This window comes from Macrobrachium nipponense, chromosome 47 (genome assembly GCF_015104395.2).
Source record: "Macrobrachium nipponense isolate FS-2020 chromosome 47, ASM1510439v2, whole genome shotgun sequence".
Taxonomy (NCBI): Eukaryota; Metazoa; Arthropoda; class Malacostraca; order Decapoda; family Palaemonidae; genus Macrobrachium; species Macrobrachium nipponense.
This window is the reverse complement of record NC_087222.1, coordinates 11,947,235-11,971,876: the sequence shown is the minus strand read 5'-3', so window position 1 is coordinate 11,971,876 and position 24,642 is coordinate 11,947,235. Positions and strand designations below refer to the sequence as shown.

At 36.7% G+C, this 24,642-nt stretch overlaps 2 protein-coding genes across 2 annotated transcripts in view; one reads left to right on the top strand and one right to left on the bottom strand.

Annotated features, from left to right (window-relative positions):
- The window catches only part of LOC135204712 (zinc finger protein OZF-like), a 489,243-nt gene that overhangs the window by 90,709 nt on the left and 373,892 nt on the right, over positions 1–24,642 (bottom strand). The window lies entirely within an intron of this gene.
- On the top strand, positions 20,984–21,538 carry LOC135204526 (uncharacterized). Its single transcript, XM_064234691.1, has 2 exons — positions 20,984–21,203; positions 21,300–21,538. The coding sequence occupies exons 1-2, from the start codon at positions 20,984–20,986 to the stop codon at positions 21,536–21,538; spliced, it is 459 nt and encodes a 152-aa protein (XP_064090761.1).

The window sequence follows — 24,642 nt, the reverse complement described above, 5'->3', positions numbered from 1 at the left end:
TCAACTTAAACATAAAGCACTGAAATGGCCGCATAGAAAACGGAGTATCCTCTCTCTCTCTCTCTCTCTCTCTCTCTCTCTCTCTCTCTCTCTCTCTCTCTCTCTCTCTCTCTCTGCAGAGCCAGTGTGACGACGAAAAGATACAAAAAAGGGGAAAAAATCGTTAAATGCAGTTACTGAGAAAATAAAATTATAAGGTGATAAAAAAAATACAAAAATTCTATTTATAAAACATTTAAGTTTCACATTTGGTTTATTCGAGGCTCTTCTCATAGAAATTTAGTCCTTTTTCATTCGGGCAACTTTATTTTTGCCTGATTCCGGACAGGGTATATGAGTTAGGAATTGGATATTGGGATAGTATGTGGTAGAGGACTACATATGCTATGTTTGAATGGTTTTTATGGCCGTTTATACTCTATACATCATGAAATATAGTAGTACGTTTATATCAGAAATGCCAGATTTTTTCTCTAAAATCTTTAGATGTACTGTTGGACACAGGTTTCCCTGGTACACCTTGAGGGACTTCCAAAATTTGTATGGTAACAGTGTTTACTGAGGTCTGAGAGGGAGTAAATCAGCTCTGGAATTCTTTCAGTGGGAGGAGTCATTAGGTATGGTTGAAGACACACACACACGGAGTAAAAGAAAAAAAACAAGAAATCAGAGCAGTTATATCGCTCTAACTAGATTACTGTCTCACTTTAATATAAGTTTTGTTTATTAAGATTCCATTTAACTTTCGTCTAAGGCGTCATCTTACCACCGTGTCTGTTATTATATATCGGTCATATTCATTACGCAATACTTAAAATTGATAAAGATTTAAGAGTTATATTGGTATTGGAGAGACTCACGAACATCATAACAGGATATTTTAACCTTATCACGTAAGACAAGTTTATGGTATCGGTTGCAGTGCGTTTCCTACCAATAATATAATAGGAAGCTATAAAGAGAAGCGCAGCAACACTTCACTGAACATACCCAAAAACTCTGTGAACGTGTTTTAAGTGTCCGACACCTTAGCTCCTCTCTCTCCCATATTAGCTACTTTAAAGTGACATGTCATCTAGAAATACCACTGCGCTAAGTATTCAGTTTTGATATGTCATTAACACCCTTTAATCTTGACTAAACTAATATATGCATATATATTTTTTCGGGGGGCGGGGGAAGTGGTGTCGGGGATAGGGTTCTTGTTGTTAAGCCTTCATACAGGTTTTGGAATTCTAAAATGTAATTCAAACTGACAAGCTTCTTGCTTTTGCTGTACCGATGTCCTCAGCCTGGCTTTGCTACAACTGAAGTGGGTGGGGGACTAGGGGTAAGGTGGGCCTGTTGCGACCCCGATGAGTGGACGAAGTACTAGATATCTCGTGGTATGAGTGTATGGCTAACGAAAAGCTCCACTTGAAATATTTCTTGTTTATCTTTAATGCCTGCGAGTTTTTAGTGTTTATCCTAATATTATTATGGTACTGTAGATTTTCTGAATACAACAACAATTACAAGAAGAACGATTGGGTTAAACTCACTCTCTCTTGTAAATACATATAGAATGAAAAGGAGAGACAGAGAGAGAGAGAGAGAGAGAGAGAGACGAGAGAGAGAGAGACGAGAGAGAGAGAGAGAGAGAGAGACTAGACGTTACTGAGGAATCAAAATGAAACTACTAGGGACAGAGAAAATTCAACAACGTGTAATGGAAAGTGAAGAAGACTCCCAAACTTGGTGCAAACTTTTAACCATTCCCATATGGTAAAATTAATTCGTTTGCCAATGATAAACAATTGTTGATATTCAGAGGTTTCATGTATTCCCTCTTGAATATACTGCAGAGGTTATTCCCTACATGCCGTTCATTACAATAATTATTACAATATATGGATAAACATATCTACTTGGCTTATATTTTCTAATATATTAATTGTGATACATGTTTTAATGTCATACGGACAGAAATTCCTTTCACTCTTATCATGATTCGTGTGAGGATAAGAGACAGACGTCTCTATTGTTAAACAGCCCCTTCAGTCATTTACCTGTCCATTGTGGAAAGAGCTATTTGGAGAAATGTAGTTTGATGATATTGTCCTAGGGTTGGTCTTTTTTCTTTTTTAGATAATTTTTTAAGAAAAAATCAGGATAGCGAGATTCCCTTTAGATTTTGAACTCCTTTAAAATATCAAATTCACCTTTCTAATAAATAAATTATAATAATTATGACCTGGAGCTAAACGATATGCATAGGTCTGTTTACGATTTTTTTTTTTACATTATACGACATGGAAGTTCAGCGGAAGCCATGGGGTAATCCAAATATAACAAGCTAAATTTTTACATTTATTTTTGATATTAGTGAGAAGTCCAGCCACCTTCCTTCTAGATCACCTCTTGCAATCTGTTAGGCATAGAAGATTCATGGTTTCTGAAGATCTGTGGTCGGTTGTGGAAGAGTTTCCATTGTGTTCCCAGAGGTTCATAAGTTGATCTGGTCTCCGCTCCCTCTCAGGCTCCCAACATTTTACCAAATTAGCCTAAATATTCTCAGTGAGGTTCATGTCTGTATCCTTACTTGGCCAGTCAAGCAACTGCAGATCCTCTCGACCTTGAAACCATTCCTGAACTATTCTGTCCGTATGGATGGGGCAGCGGTCGTGAATTAAAATGACAGGAGCAGGTGGGGAAAAATAATTCCGCTGTTGAAGTGAAAGAAGTTAGAAATCCTGAAGAATTTCAATGTATTTTTCACCCGTGAACCTCCACTCAATCCTGGTGATATCATCCATATAATATAAGAAGATCCAGCCCCACACGTTTACTGTGACATGCCCATTCCTGGTCACCTCGTAAATTTCTTCTGTAGTATGTGAAGGGAAAAAATCAAATTTTTAACAATTTACGCTTTGCTTTTCGTAGTAGGGAAAATAATTCTACATCGTTTGGGGAAATAAAATGCTAAGTAACAACCCTTGCAATAAGTTAAGAATGTTTATTCATTCAATAGCATTAACTTTGATCTGCAACAGTCCGTTATGATATGGTATTCTTTAATTCAGTAAACAGGTTGTACTCTATATTATAAGTTTGCCTTCGTGATTATTCATAACATTAATAATGCATTTGCTTAATGCCTGAAAGCTGGCCATAGAAGAACTAATGGGGGGTTTTCAATAAAAAATTTTGTTTATTTACACCCTTCTCGTGGCAATATTCAATTAGCGGAAAATACATGGTTTTATTGACAAAATTATTATCTTTGATTATAATAATACCCTACTTAGAGTTCAACAGGACAAGGCAACTGAATTAGGTTCCATAAATTTCACGGGTTTTTTTATAAAGGTTTTTATAGTTTAAAAAATTAATAGATAAATGAAATAAAGAAATGCTATCCAAAGTCGGTCAATTCCCACCAGGTCTAAGCATGCCTCCTTTATCATTTATTTACAGTTGTAGGGGAGACGTCAAGACGCTGTGCAACAGCACCTATTGAAAAGCCCATTTCTCGTAGAGCGACGATCTGCGCCCGGAGAACAATATGTTGCTGTTCATTTGGAGACTATAACGAATCGACTACTAGCAGAGGACAGAAGCCTTATCAAAAATTTATACAACACCTCAGTCTAGCCATGATTGGGTGACAAACTTGTTAGCGTGTAATTGTGTGCTGTAGCAGTGATATCGTTATCACCGAAACAAAGTGATGTATTAAATCACACGATTACTGGGACTGATTGATTGATTGGCTGTTTACTGGCATTGCAACATCTCAGGTCATTACTGTCATTGTTAATTGCCTGTTTAAAACACTGTTTACTAAAGGTGGTGCTGTTCCTCTCTTAACGTGAATTCCACTAATCAGCTTCGAGCTGTTTAGTGTATAAGAGGTTGGAGGAGGCAACTTGTAATAAGTATTAATCCTCATAGATGAATAAACATTATCCAATAATGTTAGGGGTTACTTAGCATTACATTTCCCCAAACGATATATCATTATTTTTCCCTTTTGCGGAAAGCAACGCGTAAATTGTAAAAAATGTATATTGTTTTTTGTTTTTTTTCCTTCAGATACAACCGAGGAAACATTTACGACTGGCCAGGAGTTGGCTTGTAACCGTAAACGTGTGGGCCTGGATTTCCTTACATGGTATATGTGATATCACACAAGACTGAAGGTTTCACCACAGTGAAAAATGCGTTAAAATTCTTTCAGGATTTCTTGCTCCCTTCACTTTCACCAGCGGAATTATCCCTTTCCACCTAGTCCTGTCATTTTCATTCATGACGGCTGCCCCCATCTATACAGTCAGAAATAGTCCCAGGAATGGTTTTCAAGGTCCGAGAGGATTTGAAATGGGTTGCCTGGCCAATAAGGGTGCAGAACTACATAGATCCCGAGAAAGATAAAGTCGAGTTATTGAGATTGAACAATTCACAGGTGCCCCGAGAAAAAGCCGAAGTGCAGTGAAAAAATCACTGAATTTCTAATCAGTTTCTCCCATGTATATACATACAATTTTATTTTTATTTTTTCCCATTATTCTTATGCTCATCCATTTCGTATAAGTCTGTTAGGGGTAATTACGTTTGCTTTATGTCTATTAGAATTCTTAGAATCATAATTACCTGACCTGTTATCGAATTTTTTTTTACAAAATTACAACTTCAATAATACTTGAAATACAAAACTTAAATATTGGAAAAAAAATTTTCACAAAATTTTGCACAAAGAAAAAGGAAATAAATGGAATAAAACAATTTTTTTTAGAATTGGTAGCTGGCTTGTTAAGGATGTTTTTTTTTCTCCCGTTAATAATATAATAATAAAGTAAATTGGGTAGCGACTCAAACCATCTCTCTATTGCATTTGGTAAGATTAGTTCTCGAAAAGTAAGAGGGCTGCTCTAGGATAACAATTTCAAATAAAGTACTTTATTATTTGAACTTTTCAGTTTACAAATACAATTACCATTAAGTATAAATAAAAAACAACCGCAATTACAGTTAACTTCAAAACGTATTATTAAAAACATTCAGATAAAAGGTAATGTTTATTGTAATTGGTAAAGCTCTCTTACTGTGGGTTTCACGTTTGGCTATAATTTTTTTTTCGGTATAATCAAGGCTTTAACTCTAATGAATGTCTGGTAAAAAATGCTTAATTTTATTTGTAACACATAGAGCAACTGTAACCAGTTACCTATTCAAACCAATCTGTAGCAATTTGTGGCTCTCTCTTTGCTAAAAAAAAAAAAAACAAAAAAAAAAAAGTTGAAAAGTTGCGTGGCAAACGGATTTATTTTTCTGCTACCATGCCGACAGTTTATGTTCCTAGGCGGCCCCCATCTCTTCTTCACCTTCGTAATACAAGCATATGGCTGATGGCCCTGAGTCCAAATGAGATTGCGAAGGAGGTAACCAAAGTTTTTTATTCTATTTAATGATTCTATAATGGAACTGACTGCAGAGAGATCTAATCGTTTGATTTCATGTTATGAAATGAGGTAATTTATCAAGCGAAAACCACTCAAGGGAACAAGAGTTTATGGCATTACAGTATCAGAGATGAGAAATTTTCTTTGCTTTGGTTATGCTTATGGGTATTGTCAGGAAGGCAATCTTCGATATTATTGAGGTCACTGATCCTCTCCTGAATACACTAATGACATATCAGAACTGCATACTGAGCGCAGGGGTTTTTCTTGTCACCAAGTTAGCTAGTATAGCTGAGAGAGAGAGAGATAAGTTAGCTAGTATAAGAGAGAGAGAGAGAGAGGAGCTAATTGTCAGAGACTCAACAAATTCATTGAGTTTTTGGGTATATTCAATCAAGTGCTGCTGCGCTTCTCTTTATAGCTTCTTATTGTAGAATTTGTAGGAAACGCACTGCAACCGATACTGTAAACTTGGCTTGCGTGATAAGGTTAAAATATCCTGTTATGATGTTCGTGATTTTCGGCAATACCAATATAACTTTAAAATGTTGATCAATTTTAAGTATTGTGTAATGAATATGACCGATATATAATAATAGACACGGTTGTAAGATAACGTCTTGGCCGAAAGTTAAATGGAACCTTAATAAACAAACTTATATTACAAGCGAGACAACAAACTTCATTACAACGATATAAACTGCTCAGATTTTTGTTTTTTACTCCGTGTGTGTGTGTGCCTTTCTCCAACCATTCCTAATAACTCCGCCCACCAAACGAACTCCAGAACTTATTGGTGGAACTCTTGTTAGCAAAGAAGGGGTTCTCCCCCCCATCCCCCTCAATAAACACTGTTACCATGTAATTTTTCGAAGTCTCGCAAGACGGTGTACCAGGGAAACCTGTGTCCAACTGTACCTCATTTTGCTCATGAGAAAAACAGAAAGCTGACTTTTATATCTTTCCCTTACTGTCCACATTAGATTCCATAGTCAACTCCCTAAGGTTACTTTTTCATATTCTAGCACTACTGGTAAAACTTTAATTCGCAATAGTCCAGAAAACAATAGAGTCATTTATAAGCTACCATCTAAGTGCGGTGGTTTGTATATAGGACAGTCTGGGAAGGCACTCGAGCAGCTCATTTTAAATCATAAATATGAGAACAAACAATACAAGTAATGCCACGTGTTTTCACAGTAGTACGTGTAGTTTAACAAATGGCTGGCTCGGGTCAAAGATTTTATTTGAGAACACAGGTCCTATTGAAAGAATTTGATGGACAGAGCTTGCATTGTTCACACCAAAGGAAAAAATTGTAATTTATCGACATGTTTCTATAAAGTAGAGCCTGTCATTTAACATTTCATGGGATGTCAGTACAAATTGGATCATTTTATCCATTAACCATCATATAATATTGGCTTCTTAATAGGTACTTACCTAATATTTGGGTATTTTTCGTTTGTAAAAAGACTTCTTGTTTTATTGTATTATTTTACTGTCGATTTTTTTTAGTTCAAACTGCTAGTTTCTGGTAACGGTATTTCCTATGTTCAAGATTTTAGGCCTTTTTTTCCCTCACTCTATTTCCTTAATAAACGCTCCAAGAGGAGGTCCACTGGAGGACGAAATGTTGAGCATTTTCTAACTAAAACACTTTTCATTTTCCCATGTGGAATATAATCGAATAACATATCTTCGTGTCAAAGAAGATTATCAGTACTATATATATGCATTTATATATTCATATATATACACATGTATACACATATATACATTTATATTACATATTTATACATATACCTCCATATATATACATATTTATCTATCTATCTATATATATATATAATATATATATATATATAATATATATACATATATATATATATATGTGTGTGTATGTGTGTGTGTGTGTGTATACATACTATGGTATATAGTACATATATACATATGAATACATTTACCAACTGTAGCCTTACAAAACCCAGACCGAATTAATCCTGCCTGTGTTTCAGGGAAACAAACTTTTCACCCTCACTTATGCCTGAACACTCAGTCGAGAGCAGGGAAAACCCAACCATCTATTTCAGCTATAAAAATACGTAGTAGGGTTTGTCTTGAAAGAACTGCAGGATTAACAAAAGTTAACCACCCTTTCCCACACGACTGGGCAAGGCCTAAAAGAAGGCACAGATATTTGCCTAACACCAGCAAGATGAAGAGGAAGGATAAAAATCACTATAATAATTGAATACCTTAACACTAACCTAGCAAAAAGGATGCACAATAAACATCTGAGAGGGACGGAAGAGAAACTACCCATTACAGTGTATTGGTAACAATGGCAAAATACTACTGAATAATCAAACAACTCTGGTAAAGGGTATTATTATTATAGTTGTTGTTGTTTAAGGATATTTCTGCATCAGCCATATTGATTTTGTAGTGTTTTCTCTCTTACTCCGGCGTCAATGACCTTCGATGTTCAGGATGCCAGAGAAACTTCCAATCATTCATTCATTCTCTCTTACTCAATATGATAGCTTTCCCTTGGGTACTACAGTTCACAAGTAACCTTCATATTCCCGGCATAATAGGGGTAGTTAGTTTTACCTGACAACTGATCTGATTAACAGCTTTCCTAGGGCTGGCCCGAAGATTAGATATTTTTACGTGGCTAGGAACCAATTGGTCATCTAGCAACGGGACCTACAGCTTATAGTGGGATCCGAACCACATTATATCGAGAAATTAATTTCTATCACCAGAAATACATTCCTCTACTTCCGTGTTGGCCGAGCCGAGGATCGAACTTTGCCCCACCGGTTTGGTAGCCGCGCACGAAAACCACTCGTACAACGAGGAACTAATAGGGGTAGTGAAATACAGAGTAATGTCAATAGAGTTTACTTGTTAAACTGAAAAAATATTTTATACAAATTTAATATGATAAAGTTAGCATTATCAGTTTATTTCATTAAATATTAGTTTTACAATTAAACTGTATGCACATTACTCATCATATTTCACTACCCCTATTATGCCTGGAATTGGAACTTTACTTGTTAACTGTAGTACCCAAGAGAAGGCAATCTAAGTAAGATACAGAACACTCTCTACAAAATCAACTTGGCTGTTGCAGCAATATCTTTTAACAGTACCCGTATAAATGATGGTCTTCTACCTATTATCTTCATCATTATACTCAGAAGATGGGCTCTATTCATATGGATCATGACCACCACAGGAGCCACTGACTTCAAATTCACCCTTCCAAAGAATACTATGGTGTTCATTCAAAAGAAGTAACAGAAGGTAATGGGAAATATGCAAAGAGATGATCAGTTACTAGAAAATATATTAACCAATTAATAAATAAATAACAATTAAAGTAAAATATTAAAATGCAAGTTGAATTGCACTAGAGTAACAATGCACTGCATCTTCGCTTAAACTAATGAAGTTCCCAAACAGATCAAAAGTGAAAAACCCCAAAAGCAGAGTTACAGATTGAATTCAAATAAATACTACCAGGTTTATCAGATGACTGAAACACATTCTAAACAGAGAATGCTAACATACAGTAACACGAAAGGTAAGAAATGTGCTAAATATTTGATCAATTCATTAAACACAGCACACCAAAGCGAACCAAGTTGAACAGATAAATGTGTGAACGGAAACAAAGGAATGTCTAATCTAAATAACGGGAAATTACAGCAAAGTAGCGCAAAGGGGAAAGATGGCTTTTCTTCTCGTTTCAAGACCTCTTTAGTTCGTGTGACAGTGGACCATTCACGCAGAGGAAGGCTATTTTTATGTATACAAACATACATACTTACATACAAGTAAGATGGAATAGAGAGATTATGAACGGAGTACAGTAAAAGGAATAAAAGGGGTTACAACTACGGGTCGAAGGGACGCCACAAAGAACCTAATAAAGTAATGCTTACAGAGCATGGCGTGAGGCGCACTGGCAAAACTATTCCCCCCTACGAGGGAAAGGGTTTGTAGGAGTGGGAAATAAACAGCTGAGACAAAGGACTCACACTAACAGTGGAAGGTCTAACCAGTTGCTAACCATTGATAGTTTCACCATTGTTGGTTCTCACTGGAGGCGTTCAGGCAAAAGCAAATATGGAATGTTTGCACCCCCGACTCCTATAATATTACAGTGAGAAACACAGAGTGCCTCCTTAGGTAATATTACAGCCAACACTCACGCGGGTTATTAGTATTCAACCTATTTGCCAAATGAAAGAGTACCTATAGTCATACACATTAAGTTTCCTGAAAAAAAAAAAAATGAAAACTTATTAAATGAAAGGCAAAGTCCACTAATACTATGAGCCCGATACAATGTACAATTGATACATTCTACAGAGTATTTTTTTTTACCTTGACAATAATTGTTATTTTCTTTACGGCCACAGTGATGTGTTTTCGTTTTCCCTTTTTCAATGAAAGCTAAGCCCTCACATTCAAGGGCCGCCAGACTAAAGAAAAATCCTCTTGAATATTGCCAACTATAATTGACTAATTCTGTTATTTATAAAGTCAGAACGAGGAATATCGTGGGACAGCAATTTAACAGCAACTAAACAATAATCACCTTTTTCAAAAAAGAAATAAATAAATAATTAAAGTATTCTTGTAATTTTAAACGAGAACCATTTTTTTTTCGTTTCTTCCTCCGATGAGCTGGAGCTTCAATTCCTGTGCGGTGTCTGTCTGCCAGTGAGTGATCCCAGCTTCTGAAATATACCTGGAAAGCAAAGAACTTACTTTAGATTTCAAAGTATGGCTGTCATTTCAAACACTTCACAAACTTCCTTTTTAAAATTAACTCTGGATATGAATTCATGTCATGAATGTCATCTCAACACCTCATAGCCTCTCTTTTTATGAAATTGATTCTGGATATGAATTCATATCATGGCATTTTTAAGCTCTCTTGCATGTTGACGTCAGGAGGTACAAATCTCTGTGACCTGTGTTTCAAGGCATGTCTGCTGACTTTACCTTAGGTGCACTTAGGAGAGAGAGAGAGAGAGAGAGAGAGAGAGACAGAGAGAGAGCCTTGCTAAGTATGTTATGTGTTTTGGAATCCTTGAGAGTGATCCTCTTGATTCCTGAAGGAAAGCTAAAGATATCTTAGACGAAGGATACAGGTGAATTCCTGGACCAGATTTAGTGTTTCAGACAGGTGTCCAATGCCAAAAAGAGCGAAGGGGACTCATTCTTCAATTTCTCACGTCTGACTAAAAGGGATGTGAAAACGGTGATAATGATAATGATGATTAAAAGGCACAATGCCGTGTAGAGAGAGAGAGAGAGAGAGAGAGAGAGAGAGAGAGAGAGAGAGAGAGAGAGAGAGTCAAAATCGTTTGCTTTTATCCACGAAAACAAAGTAAATCCATTAAATCTCGGTTCATCAAAAGGAAAATATACTATATTCTGAACAGAACAGAATAAAACTTCTTTACAGTTTCAAACTACACAAGGGGGGTGACTGGACCAAAGGTATTTATCCAATATTCATGGATCAGACACCTGGCTAAAATGAATGACACAAAATGTTATGTCTGCATCGTTCGACTTAAAAGTGGAAACTAACACAATACTATCGCTGGGGCGAAATGGTTTTCTCTTAAAAGAATCAGAAACTGAAATAGGAAAAACCAAAACAAGTTGACAGCCATGTTTGAACAGAAGTAAGAGAACCTGCGAAAAACTCTATACAGGAAACAAGCCGTGATACAGAAAATTAATCCTTTAAATCAATTATAAATATGTGGGCAACTAACAGCCACAATGCAGAACAATGAAAGGCAAGACATGCGATGACCAGATTCTCATGATAAATGGAAAATTTTTTCAGAATTGTTTTATGGAAAGGAGAAGAAAATAGGAAACAAAATTCAATTCCACTGGAAATCACCAGATATTCATGTAACAATATCCAGGAAACCTACAAATGTGTATGTGAAAACTTTATAGAAATTTAAGGAAAACTGAAGGTCTGTGGGATCAAGAGGCTATGACACAGAAGAACTACTATCGTAGTTTCACCTCAACCGTGCATTCGATGTCTAGGCCCGTCCCTTACGACGTTCCTGATTGGCTGCTGTTGATAAGCCAACACAGACCTGGAAACTCACTCTCAGTCTCTCGAGAGAGTTCGCATAATCAGGATGTATGTTCCACCTCTCTTTTAGAGATACGTAATTCAAAAGTATCCCTCAGGAGAGGTGGAACATACATCCTGCCTATGTGAACTCTCGAGAGTGACTGAGGAGAGTTTCCAGCCCTGTGACTAGCTTATCAACAGCCAATCAGGTGCGTTGTAAGGGACTGGCCTAGACATCAAATGGACAGTTGATGTGAATCTACTATAGTGTATGTATGTATGCATACACTCACACAATTATATTATGAATTTGTAATACACAAATCGATAAACGCTTCTTTAACTCAAGGTCTAGGTATATGGAGTATATCTTACACCTTTCAAAAACAGCACACATCAATACGACAGGAAGCCAATAGATTTACCTTTAGGCAAACATCGTCTCTCAGGGATAGGCATTTTTGGAAAAAGCACCGTGAACCTGGGTCTCTCTCTTGTTCTAACCTTAGGTATTAACCTAAAACGAAGAGAGAGATAATAAACGATTATAAATAATAACTATATTCTCTACAACAGATCTATTACGAATGTGATAGAAAGCTATATTATACAATGATATGTGCATAACTCAGTGATAATCTATTTTTTTATTATTTAATAATCTACATACAATATTTATAATAATTCTTTACGATGAAATTAGCATGATTTGATTCTACTAAATATAAATGACCGTTCTATAATAAATTAAATTCTTCCAAGAATTTCCCAAAGGTTTTCGTAATCTTATGAGCATTATCAAAAATTAATTTTATATCTTCTTTGTATTACATGCACTTCATTCTTACACGGTCCTTTATATTATCAGGCAATAAATTTTTGTTTCTGCATGACCACATAGTTGTAATATAAGAACACAGGAATAAAATACATATATTCTTGACTCGAAGATCTTACAATTTATATAAAAATATAAAAACCTGATGTTATTTTTAGGCTTAAAACCACAAATAGCCTCAATTCTACTTAAGAACCAATCAAATACAGGTCTGCTTCTCTTACAAAAATAAAACAAATGAATTGCACTTTCTATCATATTACAATGATCGCATAAAAGGTTTCCAGACAGGGTAAACGTGTACAATCTTTGTTTTGTCATTAATACATCATGTAGATACTTATATATTAGATCTTTATCAAAAACACTTATAAATTTACTCTCATGAAAATTTACCCATATTAATTTCCTGTAATAGGTACTTTTATCAGTAAAAAATGGTATAAAATCTTATTGGGAATTATTGGAAACATAGGACAATCGATACATGTATCTACTCCATCCAAAATAATACTAAAGTAAGGACTTGGATGGTTACCCACTAAACCCTCACTTACTTCGCTGGGTATCAAGTTCACCAATCTTAGGGAAGTATAATGTATTAACAAATATTGCACACCCTTACTACCTATATAAGTTTTCAGAAAAGAGTTGATTAATAATGCAAAGGCTTTGGTTACACAGTTAAACATATTCAAACCTCCTTCCCTCTTTTTCCTATACACAGTAGTTCTTTTCACGGGTTCATATCTACCATTCCATAAATACTTGAAACATATCTTCTCAATCAAGTTCCCGTAACTATAGCTTAAAGGATACATGTGGCCAACATACCAAAGTTTTGCTAATAAACAGGTATTGATATAAGCAGACCTTTGAAAGATTGTTAATTTTCTGCCGAAGAGCAATTTACTTTGACACTCTAATGCATTTATCACCTTATTCCAGTTTTGTTGTAGCGTAAGCTGATAATTGTTGCAATGAAAAATTAGGCCATACATTCTTAAATTTCCATTTCCCCATGCTATAAATTCTAGATTTTCCATTTCTATTAATTTAGCTTCCAGTTGCCTTTTCAAATTCTCCAACTATTCTATCGATTTCTAATAAACTATTATCAGAGCAAATGATGATATTCGTGTCGTCTGCATAACCAATGGCTTTGATCGTAAAGCCCCCAGGCAGGAATAGTGGTGTAACAGAGTTGTTTGCGTTTAAGGCTGCATAAAAAGGTTCCTGGTACAAGGCATACAACATCATGCTCAAAGGGCACCCTTGTCTTACCGATCTGGATACTGCGAAAAATTCACCAATGAAGTTATTTATACAAAATGCGCTCTCAGCATTTTCGTACAACATTTTTATCCAACCAACGTAATTTTCCCCAAATCCGATTTTACTCATTATTTTTAGCAGAAATTTTGTATTTATCATATCAAATGCTTTGTACCAATAATGCTGCCTCCTTATCATTCTCATTAACATAATACATAATATCCCTTATAAGCATGTTACGTTGTACAATGCTTCTCCCGGGAACTGAACAGTATTGACCTTCATTAATAATTTTCCCCATTACTAATTTCATTCTTTCAGCTATAAAGTCATTTCGCAATGATCCTATAGTCTACACAAAGTAGGGAAATTGGCCTCCAATTTTTCAAGTCTTTCTCATCACCATCCTTCTTTATAAGTGTAATTATACCCTTATATTGCGAACCCCCTAATTTCATAATTCTTAATATAGAATTTACTAATTCAGTAAAATCATCGTCTATGATATCCCTGTTCGCTATAAAAAATTCAGCTGGGAGCCTATCAATACCTGGAGTTCGACTGTTTGCAAATTTTTTCATTATACGAAATATTTCTTTCTTATCAAACTCCTGTTCTATTAATTCTCTATCACCATCATCATTCTATATATTTTAAAAGTTTTTTTTGCATATCTTGATCTCCTATATCACAAGAGTACAAATCTGAGTAAAACTGCTTACAAGACGTTTGAATGGCTGGAAAGGACCGTAATTCTGTTCCCCACTTATCCCTCACACAAGTCATAATTTTCTTAACTTGCCTTTCTCGTTGTTTACCAATTAAGTATTTTGATATTTTCTCGCCACACTGTATGTCTTTTAATCTTGTTCTTATCTTAATACCTTCGTTCAGTTCATCCCTAATTGTTTGGATTCTATTTTTTTATTCTCTTTATTTCTTCCATATCAGGGTTCCCTGTCTGGTAAGCAGTTTCATGTAAAGACCTTAGTCTATTTTCAAGAATATTCAACCTATTATAATATCTCATTTTCTTTTTCATACAACCCACTTTACTATAAAATTCCTTATCTTTAACCTTTACTAGTTTTTCCCACCATTCAAGCATGGAATCATAATTACATCTCTCTCTTTTCCATTTTATCCAATGGTCTTTAAAATCCTCCTTAACTCCCGAAACCTCAAGGAGAGAAACGTTAGGTTTCCAATATGATTTCCCAAATTGTAACACATTATCTAATTTAACATCACATAAAATACAAGAGTGATCAGAAAATGATACTGCTACTGTTTTTTAATATTCCACTGACAATTTGTTTTAACGTATTTGAAAAATTTGAAGTTTTTGGTTCAGAAGAATCCTTATTACTTTTAATACAATTCCAATCAGCTCCAACAGTTACATTGTTTTGCATAAGAGGGAGCAGAACTTCCTCAAAAAAATTCTTCTCTTTCACCCTGACAATTCGCCCCAGAGGGTGCATAAATACACATAATATTAATCTCTTCTCCTTGAATGTTTATTCTAATCATACTTAGTCTAGACTCTAGAGCTAGCATGTTTATAAATGCTTATTATTTTAGCATTTAGTTTCTTATTTATCATTATTGCACTTCGTCCTTTAATATTTATGTTCAGATTCAGAACAACGTCAAAATAATTCAATAAATAAGTAATATTGCTCAAGTCTTTATACTATGTTCTTGTAACAAAATGATATCAATATTATGATAGATAAGAAAAGTATTCAAATTCATCTGTTTGTTTACATCTGAAAGACCATTAATGTTAAGAGTTCCAATACAAATGAAAATGATTGTTTAAGGGTAATAAATGTCTATTAACTAGCTATTTTGGGGTTTGTTCCTTATGTTTCAGGCACTGGTATTTCTATTTTTCTCTTTTTTGCATTCAATTTTTACGTTTTTGCTACTGCTATAGCATTACGACTTAGAACTAAGTTTTTTTTCGTTTGTACCACTTTCCATTCTTCCTGGTTACAGGGCAGCTCAGAATCGTCTGATTCTGTACCATCACTATCATCCATGCATTCAGAATCGGAAGGAATTCCCTCTTCTAAATTTAATCTCTCCTTGGTAGCGGTAGTATTTTCGGCACTCGAGATCTGAATTGGATTCAAACCCTCCTCTTGGACCGTGTCCTTCTCGCAGTCCTCTTCTCCCATATCCATTACGGATGCCATCTCTTTTTCCGCGTCCCCATACATATGCACTTCAACAGTAGTTATACTCTTCACTATTCCCTCTTCATAGTAGCTTCCTTTTAATACTACATTATCAGTATTATACGTTTGGTCGTCGTCCACTGCGGTATATTCTTCCATTTCACTTATACTAGGTTGCAACCTTATTATCTTATCATCAGCTATGTTGTCATTTCCCTTTTCATTATTTTCTAGCAGTAATTCACAATTATTAATACTGTTTTCTTCGTTGGATGTATTATCACTTCTGTTAGGTATTCATGTTTATAACTACCTATTACCAGAGGTTATATTTGTGTTTACAGAGACTTACTACTCATTAAGCATAACTACCCTGTTAACTATCTTGTCTTCTTTTAAACTGTAAATCATTATAAGTTAGTCTTAAAAATAAAGTCATTCAGGAAGGATCTATCTGAGTTTCGTGTCCATTCAAATATACTTCAATGGCGACGAGGAACTCACTCACGAAAGGGAAAATTAAGGATGGCGCATTTGGGTAATATAGCAGCATATGACAAATCCGAGGACTTTGAAGATTATGTCGAAAGGTTTGATCAGTTCTGCTTAGCAAATGACATAACAGAGGAAGATAAGAAACGGGCAGTTTTCTTGAGCGCCGTCGGCGCTCCTACATATGGACTTCTGAAAACATTGCTTGCCCCTAATAAGCCCTCATCAAGGACTTATCGAGAACTTACTGAGGTTTTGAAAAATCACCTCCACCCAAAACCCATCCTGATAGCTGAACGTTTCAAGTTTTACAATAGGAAACAACGTCCAGGAGAATCCATCACTGATTATGCAACGGAGCAACGGAAATTGGCGGAAACATGTCAGTTTGTTGCTTTTCAAGAGGAAGTTTTAAGAGACTTGTTTGTTATTGGATTGGCCAACCGCTCAGCACAGAGGAAACTATTAAGTGAACAGGAGCTTGACTTAAAGAAAGCATTTTCGATTGCTCTAAGTCAGGAAATGGCTGATGAAAACGTCACGAAGATTCAGGGTTAAACTCAGGAGGTAAAAAAAGTTGTTGGGCCGAAAGCTTCTCTCCTTGAGTGTTACCATTGCGGGAAGACAAACCATAAGGCTGATGTTTGTTTCCATAAGGATACTGAGTGTAATGGGTGTCATAAAAAAGGACACCTTCGTAGAATGTGCCGAATGGAAAATCACACCACAGTCAATCGAAATTGGAAATACGGGAGACAAGGAAGGAAACGATCGACGGTCAACATGGCAGAGGAGGAGACCAGCGGCTCGGAAGAAGAAACTACAGAGTGCAAACTACAGGATGAATTGGTGCATACATTGAAATACTGTGTTAAGAAAATGAAAGCAAGACACAATAAGGTTCCAGAGATTATAGTGAAAGTTAAATTAAATGGGATACCAATTTATATGGAATTGGACACGGGAGCTTCTGTGTCACTGATAAGTAAAGAGTTCTATGCTAAACATCTGAAAAATACAGTACTTCAATCCAGCGATATTGTGCTGAAAACCATGACAGGAGAAAAAATAGAAGTCGTCGGGATATGCTACGTAACTATGGAAGTTCATGGACACAGTGGAGGAAGTGGCATTGTATGTGGTACAGGGGAATGGACCTGCCTTATTCGGTAGGGACTGGCTGCATTTTGCGAAGTTTGACTGGAAAAAGTTAACTGTAAATCATCTGCATTCTGGTATTCGGAAAACCTCAAAGTTAGAAGAACTATTAAGGAAATATGGTGATGTCTTTGATGGTGAACTGGGTACAGCCAAGAATATAAAGGCTCATATTCTTGTAAGAAAGGATGCAAAACCAATCTTTTATAAAGCGAGGACAGTTCCTTATGCAATCAGGGATGCTGTGAATGCAGAACTTAAAAGACTAGAATTGGAAGGAATTATTGAGAAAGTTGACTATAGTGAGTGGGCGGCACCGATAGTGCCCGTTTCAAAAGACATGGTTCTATTAGGATCTGTGGTGATTTCAAGGTCACCATAAATCGTTATGTGGAAAACCCTGAACATCCAATGCCAAATCCAGATGAACTATACCAGCGACTGAACGGTGGAAAAACTTTCTCAAAGTTAGATTTATCGCAAGCTTATCAGCAAGTGGAATTAGATGAGGAATCTAGGAAATGTGTCACGATTCACAACCACTTGGTTTGTACCAATATACTCGTTTACCATATGGTGTCTCAGCAGCACCACAACTTTTTCAGTCTTTAATGGATAAAGTTCTGCAAGGAGTGCCTTGTGGATGCAACATATTAGTCTTACTGGGAGAACTGAAGCTGAACATTTACACAATCTTGAAAAGGTACTTGAGCGGTTGCACATCAATGGGTTGAAATGTAATTTGTCGAAATGTGAATTTATGGAGCCCTCCTTGAAATATTTGAGTTTCATTGTAGATGAAGAGGGTATTCATATGACGGAGGATGCCATTGCAGCAGTCACGGAGGCACCAAGGCCAGAATCAAGGTCTGAAATGCAATCCTTCCTGGGGCTGGTAAACCATTACTGTCGCTATGTGCCAAATCTCTCATCCGTCGCAGAGCCTCTCACGGAATTACTGCATAAGGACAGAAAATGGCATTGGTCTGTAGTGTGTGAAAGAGCTTTTTCGGAGATTAAAAAAATGCTGACCACTGAAACAGGAGTATTAGAGCACTATGATTTGAGTAAACCTGTGACGTTGGCAGTAGATGCATCACCCAAAGGACTTGGAGCAGTGCTTTCCCATATCACCAGTAACAGAGAAAGACCAATTGCTTATGCATCAAGAATGTTAACACCCACTGAACGTAACTATTCCCAAATTGAGCGTGAGGGTTTGGCAATCATCTTTGGACTACGGAAGTTTCATCAATATTTATATGGTCGTAAATTCACCCTTATTACAGATGTAAGGTTCAGTGCTTGTTATTGTCGGGAACAACAATCTTTCTCTCATCATTTCCTTGTTGAAGGTGACTTTTACTCCTTGCATTGTTATTAACTTTAGTCAGGTTTGGGATAGCAGCGAGTATGGATCTCGACAGCATAGCAGCTTGGAGAATGGTGGAAATGAAGGTATTTCGCTACATGTGTCCCTCTGCAGTTTGAGGATGGTTTTGATGGCTGAACCTTGTCCATCGGAGGAACGGTGTTGTTCCTGTTTGACAGCAGACTTGCTGTTGCCTTAACTCTGGTGATCATCTGTGTGTTTTTGGAGATGTTCCTGTTGGCCGTCATAGGGCGGGTATTTTGATGATCGTGCAGCAGTTCAATGGTGTTTGTCCTCTTGGACCCTTCGTGGTCTTGACATCTCTGTGTAGATTGTCGTGGTGTTTTTTGTACTGCACGAGGTTATGTTAAATGTATTTCTCCAGATAATGTTGTATTGTTACCTTGTCATTTTGTGCAAGTAATCTGGTATTAATGCTGCTTAATTTATATTGTTACCCCTTTAGCTATTGCTATTTATGCTGTTAAAGTATTTCAATGTGTGCATTCATGCTGCGTAACTATTTCCATATTATATGTATTTATGCTGCTTAAAGGTTTCCATGTGTAATGTATGAAGGTTGTTGTACCATTATATTATTTAAGCTGTTGGTGCATTTCTTTATGCTGTCGTGATTTTTTTGTTGTTGTTGATGTAGCTAAAGTATTTAACAAGTGTTAACTGCAATTTGAGATGTTTACTGTTCATTATGATGTTTATTAAAGAAACCTTAATTTATGCTGCATCTGTTATTGACTCTTGCTATTTAATTTATTTTGGTAATATAATTAATTTTGGACCAAACCTGACCCACTTGTATATATGTGAATAATTTAGGTTAATAAAGTAGTTTTAAGATAATTTTGCAGTTTTGTTGGAGTCCTTTTCCCGTTGTTGCCTCTGCCCCTTCCAGACTTTCCAGACCCATTATCAATTTTCTTAATTTAATTTTTTGAACCTGTATGGAGCTCATGGCTGACCATAACGCAGATAACAAACCACTGTCATACATTCTGGGACCCAGGAAGGGCATTCCAGTCCTTGCAGCTGCAAGAATACAACGCTGGCCCATACAGTTAGCAGCTTATGATTATGACATTGAATTACATCGTTCAAGTGACAATGGAAATGCTGATGCACTCTCACAGTTGCCTTTACCAGATTGTGACTCCGATGCATCAGATAAGCTTGTAAACTGGACACAAGAAGCAACTGCATTTAACATGCACCAGTGAACTCTCTTCCTGTAACTGCGAAATCTGTTGCAAGGGAAACTTTGCATGATGCTGTACTAGCTAGAGCTTTATATTATACAAGAAATGGATGGCCAGACTCTGAGGACATCGCACAGGAACTGAAACCCTTCCATAGCCATCAGCGTGAGTTTTCAATTGAAGAGGGATATCTATTATGGGGTACCAGGGTGGTAATACCGTCGAGATATCGGATTCAAATCTTAGAAGAGCTACATGGTGGACATCCGGGGATTGTTAGGATGAAAGGATTAGCTCGCTTGCATGTGTGGTGGCCGAATATCGATCAAGATATTGAGAACACTGTGCAAGGGTGCTCTGCTTGTCAGGCTACTCAGCCAATGCCGTCTCGTGCTGAGGGTAATCCGTGGAAATGGCCTTCTGGTCCATGGAAAAGAGTACATGATGATTTCGCAGGACCATTCCTGGGACAAATGTACCTCATTATAATTGACGCATATTCAAAATGGCCAGAAGTACACCCAATGAAATCTGTTACAACTATGAATACCAGCGAGATCATGCGGCGGGTATTTGCTCAGCATGGGGTTTGTGTAGAGCTCATGTCTGATAATGGAAGACAGTTTGTGGCTGAGGAATTCAAAGAGTTCATACCCAAAATGGTGTAAAGCATATACTGATACCCGCTTATCACCCAAGCAGTAATGGGCATGCCGAAAATACAGTAAGAACATTCAAACAAGGAATGAAAAGGGCGATGAGAACATTGCAATCGTGTAATACATCTTTAAATACCAAGTTGTGTCAATTTCTACTGACTTACTGAACTATACCTCACTGTACAACAAAGCGCACGCCTGCAGAGCTCATGGGTCGGCAGTTACGCACTCGCCTTGATTTACTACACCCAGATGCATCTCAGCGAATTGAAAGAAAAGCCTCAGAGAACGAGAAACCAATGAGGGAACCCGATATAGGGGACGTGGTACTGGTTCGGGATTATCGTCAAAATACCAAGAAGGGCATATGGACTCGAGGAGTTGCGGTTCTTAAATTGGGTCCATGCACATACAATGTACAAGTGGACGGTAACTTAATATGGAAGAGGCATATTGATCAAATGAGACTGATCTCCAATGATTCTCAAGATAACAAAAATGAACTTTAAGCACGTGATTTTTCAGAGTTGGTCAGCTATCCAGACCTGCCATTACCAAACGAGTTCATAAATACTCGTGAAGAGTTAGGCGATGCAGTTGCAGGTGCAGAGAAGAATGAAATCCCAAATGTAGAAGAAAAGGAGGCGGCAGCTGCAGAAAAAATATCGGGAAATGATGACTCACCTGATAGATCGATATCTGAATTACCAAAACTTCGAAGGTCTACCAGACAAAGTAGACCACCTGACTATTTTAGAATGTAAAATGATTAATAGTATTATGTATGTTTTTGTATTATTTATTCAAAGCTCTGCCACCATTTAATTATTGATTGTTGTATCATTTTATTTGCTTTAATCTTTCATTCTTTTTCCCGAGGGGAAAAGGTGTTGGGTATTTATGTTTATAACTACCTATTACCAGAAGTTATATTTGTGTTTACAGAGACTTACTACTCATTAAGCATAACTACCCTGTTAACTATCTGTTCTTCTTTTAAACTGTATATCATTATAAGTTAGTCTTCAAAATAAAGTCATTCAGGAAGGATCTATCTGAGTTTCGTGTCCATCCAAATATACTTCAACTTCCATTACCTTTTTCTGTAGTTTTCATCAACCATTCCCTTGTTTCCTTCTTTTACAATTTACGGGTTTCGAGTTTAAGGGAGGAAAGTTATCAGTATTTACTATGTTTACTTTATCTTTCCAATTAATGCAGCAATCTGCTGCAATGTGCCCTGCAATACCACATCTAATGCATGTTCGTATTTGCCCCTTGTATTGAAACAGCATTGAGATCCCTCTGTAGATAAGTGAGGAGGGAATTGGTTTCTAAAGCTTCATCAATGTAGTCCTGTTTCCCATCATTTTCCCTACAAGATCTCCATACGTATATTTCTGAAATCGTACATTATACACCCGACCACACTCTTCAAGAATATTTGAAAGTGTTGTATTTTGCATTTCAAATGGGACATTCTTTACTGTTACAACAGTTTTAGTACTACTCAGATTAATAATTTGAACATTTACTTTCCTTCCATCCACAGAAATTATACGTTCACTATAGTCCTTCACAACTTTTTCGAATGTTTTATTGGCAGTATCTTCTAGTTTGATAACTATTTTACTATGACTAATTTGCTGCACACCATAAACTTCTTCTAAACGTACTTGGAGTTTCTTATTATTTCAAGAGTGTCATCTACACTGGCTTTCTCTTGCCCAAGGTAAAGAATACCAAAGGTATTAGTGCGTTTGAATAACTCACCCATTTTTAGTGACGTAGAAAGTGGGAATGATCAGTCAATTTCTGTTGGTACTACTGTGTTGCCATGGTAACATGAGATGTCACCATGGCAACCGTGAACCCGGTGACAGGGGGCCCCTTTCCCAGAATGGCTTTAAATTCAAAAGTCTAAACTACAAAGCCACAATGCACCATATCACTGTCACAATTCACCAGTTTCACATGTTTCCGAAATGCACAAGGCACTAAAGCTTCCTATAGCAATATCAGCACTTTCCCCTTCGTCAAAAATCCCTTTGAAAAATGGAAATAAGGACGGAGCAAAACATAACCTGAATTACTAGTCTGAAGTCAGGGCTGCCAACCCAATTTCTTCTGATGCTATGTGTAAACTACCTATCTTTCAATATAGGTAGTTTACCATAATATTCTACGTAAACCTTAAATACAATATATATATATATATATATATATATATATATATATATATATATAATATTATTATATATATATATATATTATATATAGTTATTATGCTTTTGAATTGGCGATTAATGGAAATAAAAGAAATCTGATAGGAATATAATTGCTCTGAAGAAACTTCAAGCCGCAAAGAGAAATGCCAATGCAGGTGTTGAATAACAAATGCTTATGGTAGCGATCATCTACCTAATTAAGCTCTAGAAGAGAAGATAAAAGAAACTGCCAAACCGGTAATAGAAAAGTGACGGTATTATTTTCGTATTTATGTCGCAAAAAGGGTAAAACTTTATAAGTGAAAGCAATAATGTAATGGGAACTGCGACGAAACGCTGCGTGGAATTTTGTTCAGTATAGGTACTTGTAGGAAATTAGACACAGATGAGGAGCTAAAGGTATGATCTTGTAGTATTATGGCTTAAAAAGCACAAAGGAAGTTAAATACATTTTCTGTTAATGTCTGATTTCGTGAAATAAAGACCCGAACGAAAGAAGATAAATAAATTAAAATCCTTCCCTTCATCCTCCCTTTTTTGAAACCCTCCCCCTCCCCCCTTTTCTTTATAAGAAAAACTTCCACGTCCTCCAGAGGGCTTCCCAGCGAGGCGGGGCTGCTTCCAGGGAGAGGAGTGAAATAATATGACCTCGACCGAGCGTTCTGAAGGGATCGTTTCCTTCGAGAAGAACTGCTCCCTAACTGCTTCAGGATCTTGGGAGCAGAACAGAGATCTATTGGATATTGGAGAATGCTTAGGCAGGACGGAGTGTATGTATACATTTTCGCTTTGTCTCCCTTTGTGGGCGTGTGTGTGCGCGCGATTGTGTCCTAGTGGTATATTCCTCCCCCGCCCTTTTGGGGGGGGTATGGTGGGTTGGGGGGAGGTTACTGGTGATTCCAATAAAACCGAGAATGGTTCGATTTTCAAAATCTCTCACCGTAACTCTAAACTGGAAATTAAGACGTAAGCTACCCGTGTCATGTCCCAAAACTTAAGTTTTCAACGTCTTATATACAAGACCTTTTCTATGATTAAGTTTTGTGTTTTCTTTGCAACAGACAACTGCATTACTTTCAGGAATGCCACTGGAGTCAACGTGCATTATGCTTTAACTCACACTTTAAAATCTAGCTCTTTGATGAGGGAGGTTTGATCAAATTATCTCTCTTATCAATGTTTGATCTTTGCTTGATGCGTCCATAGGACTCTCAGTCTTGTTTTTATCTCCTCCCTGAAGCTTGTTAATATCTACCTGGCACTTTTGCTTTTTCTTAATTATAACTTGGAGAAAAGGAACATCAAAAGTTCCTTCACGTTACCCCCACATCCCAGTACTTCCCTTTCAGCAAAGTATATGACATCCTACTTCTCAAACTAGTCCTTACTGATAGCCTGAGCAGTGAAAAAGGAAGGATAGGGTGAGGGAAATAGGAGTGAGGAGAGGGGGAAGGGCGGGGGAGCGCTGGGGATGGGGAGAGGAATGATATGGAGGAAAGGGATGGGAGTTGGGAAGTAGAAGGCAGGTTAGAATGAAAGGGAATGGGAGGGGGTTGAGATATATTATATATAAAACTGAAAGTTTATATGTTTCTTCATATGTTTTTTTGTGGCATAGAAATCCGCACCGCTTGACCGAT

What these genes read in the sequence shown, in the direction of transcription:
- LOC135204526 (XM_064234691.1), top strand. Translation starts at nt 20,984, where the DNA reads ATGGGTCGGCAGTTACGCACTCGCCTTGATTTACTACACCCAGATGCA. An exon ending in ATACAATGTACAAGTGGACG is followed by an intron (nt 21,204 to 21,299) that starts GTAACTTAATAT and finishes GTGATTTTTCAG; the next exon opens with AGTTGGTCAGCTATCCAGAC.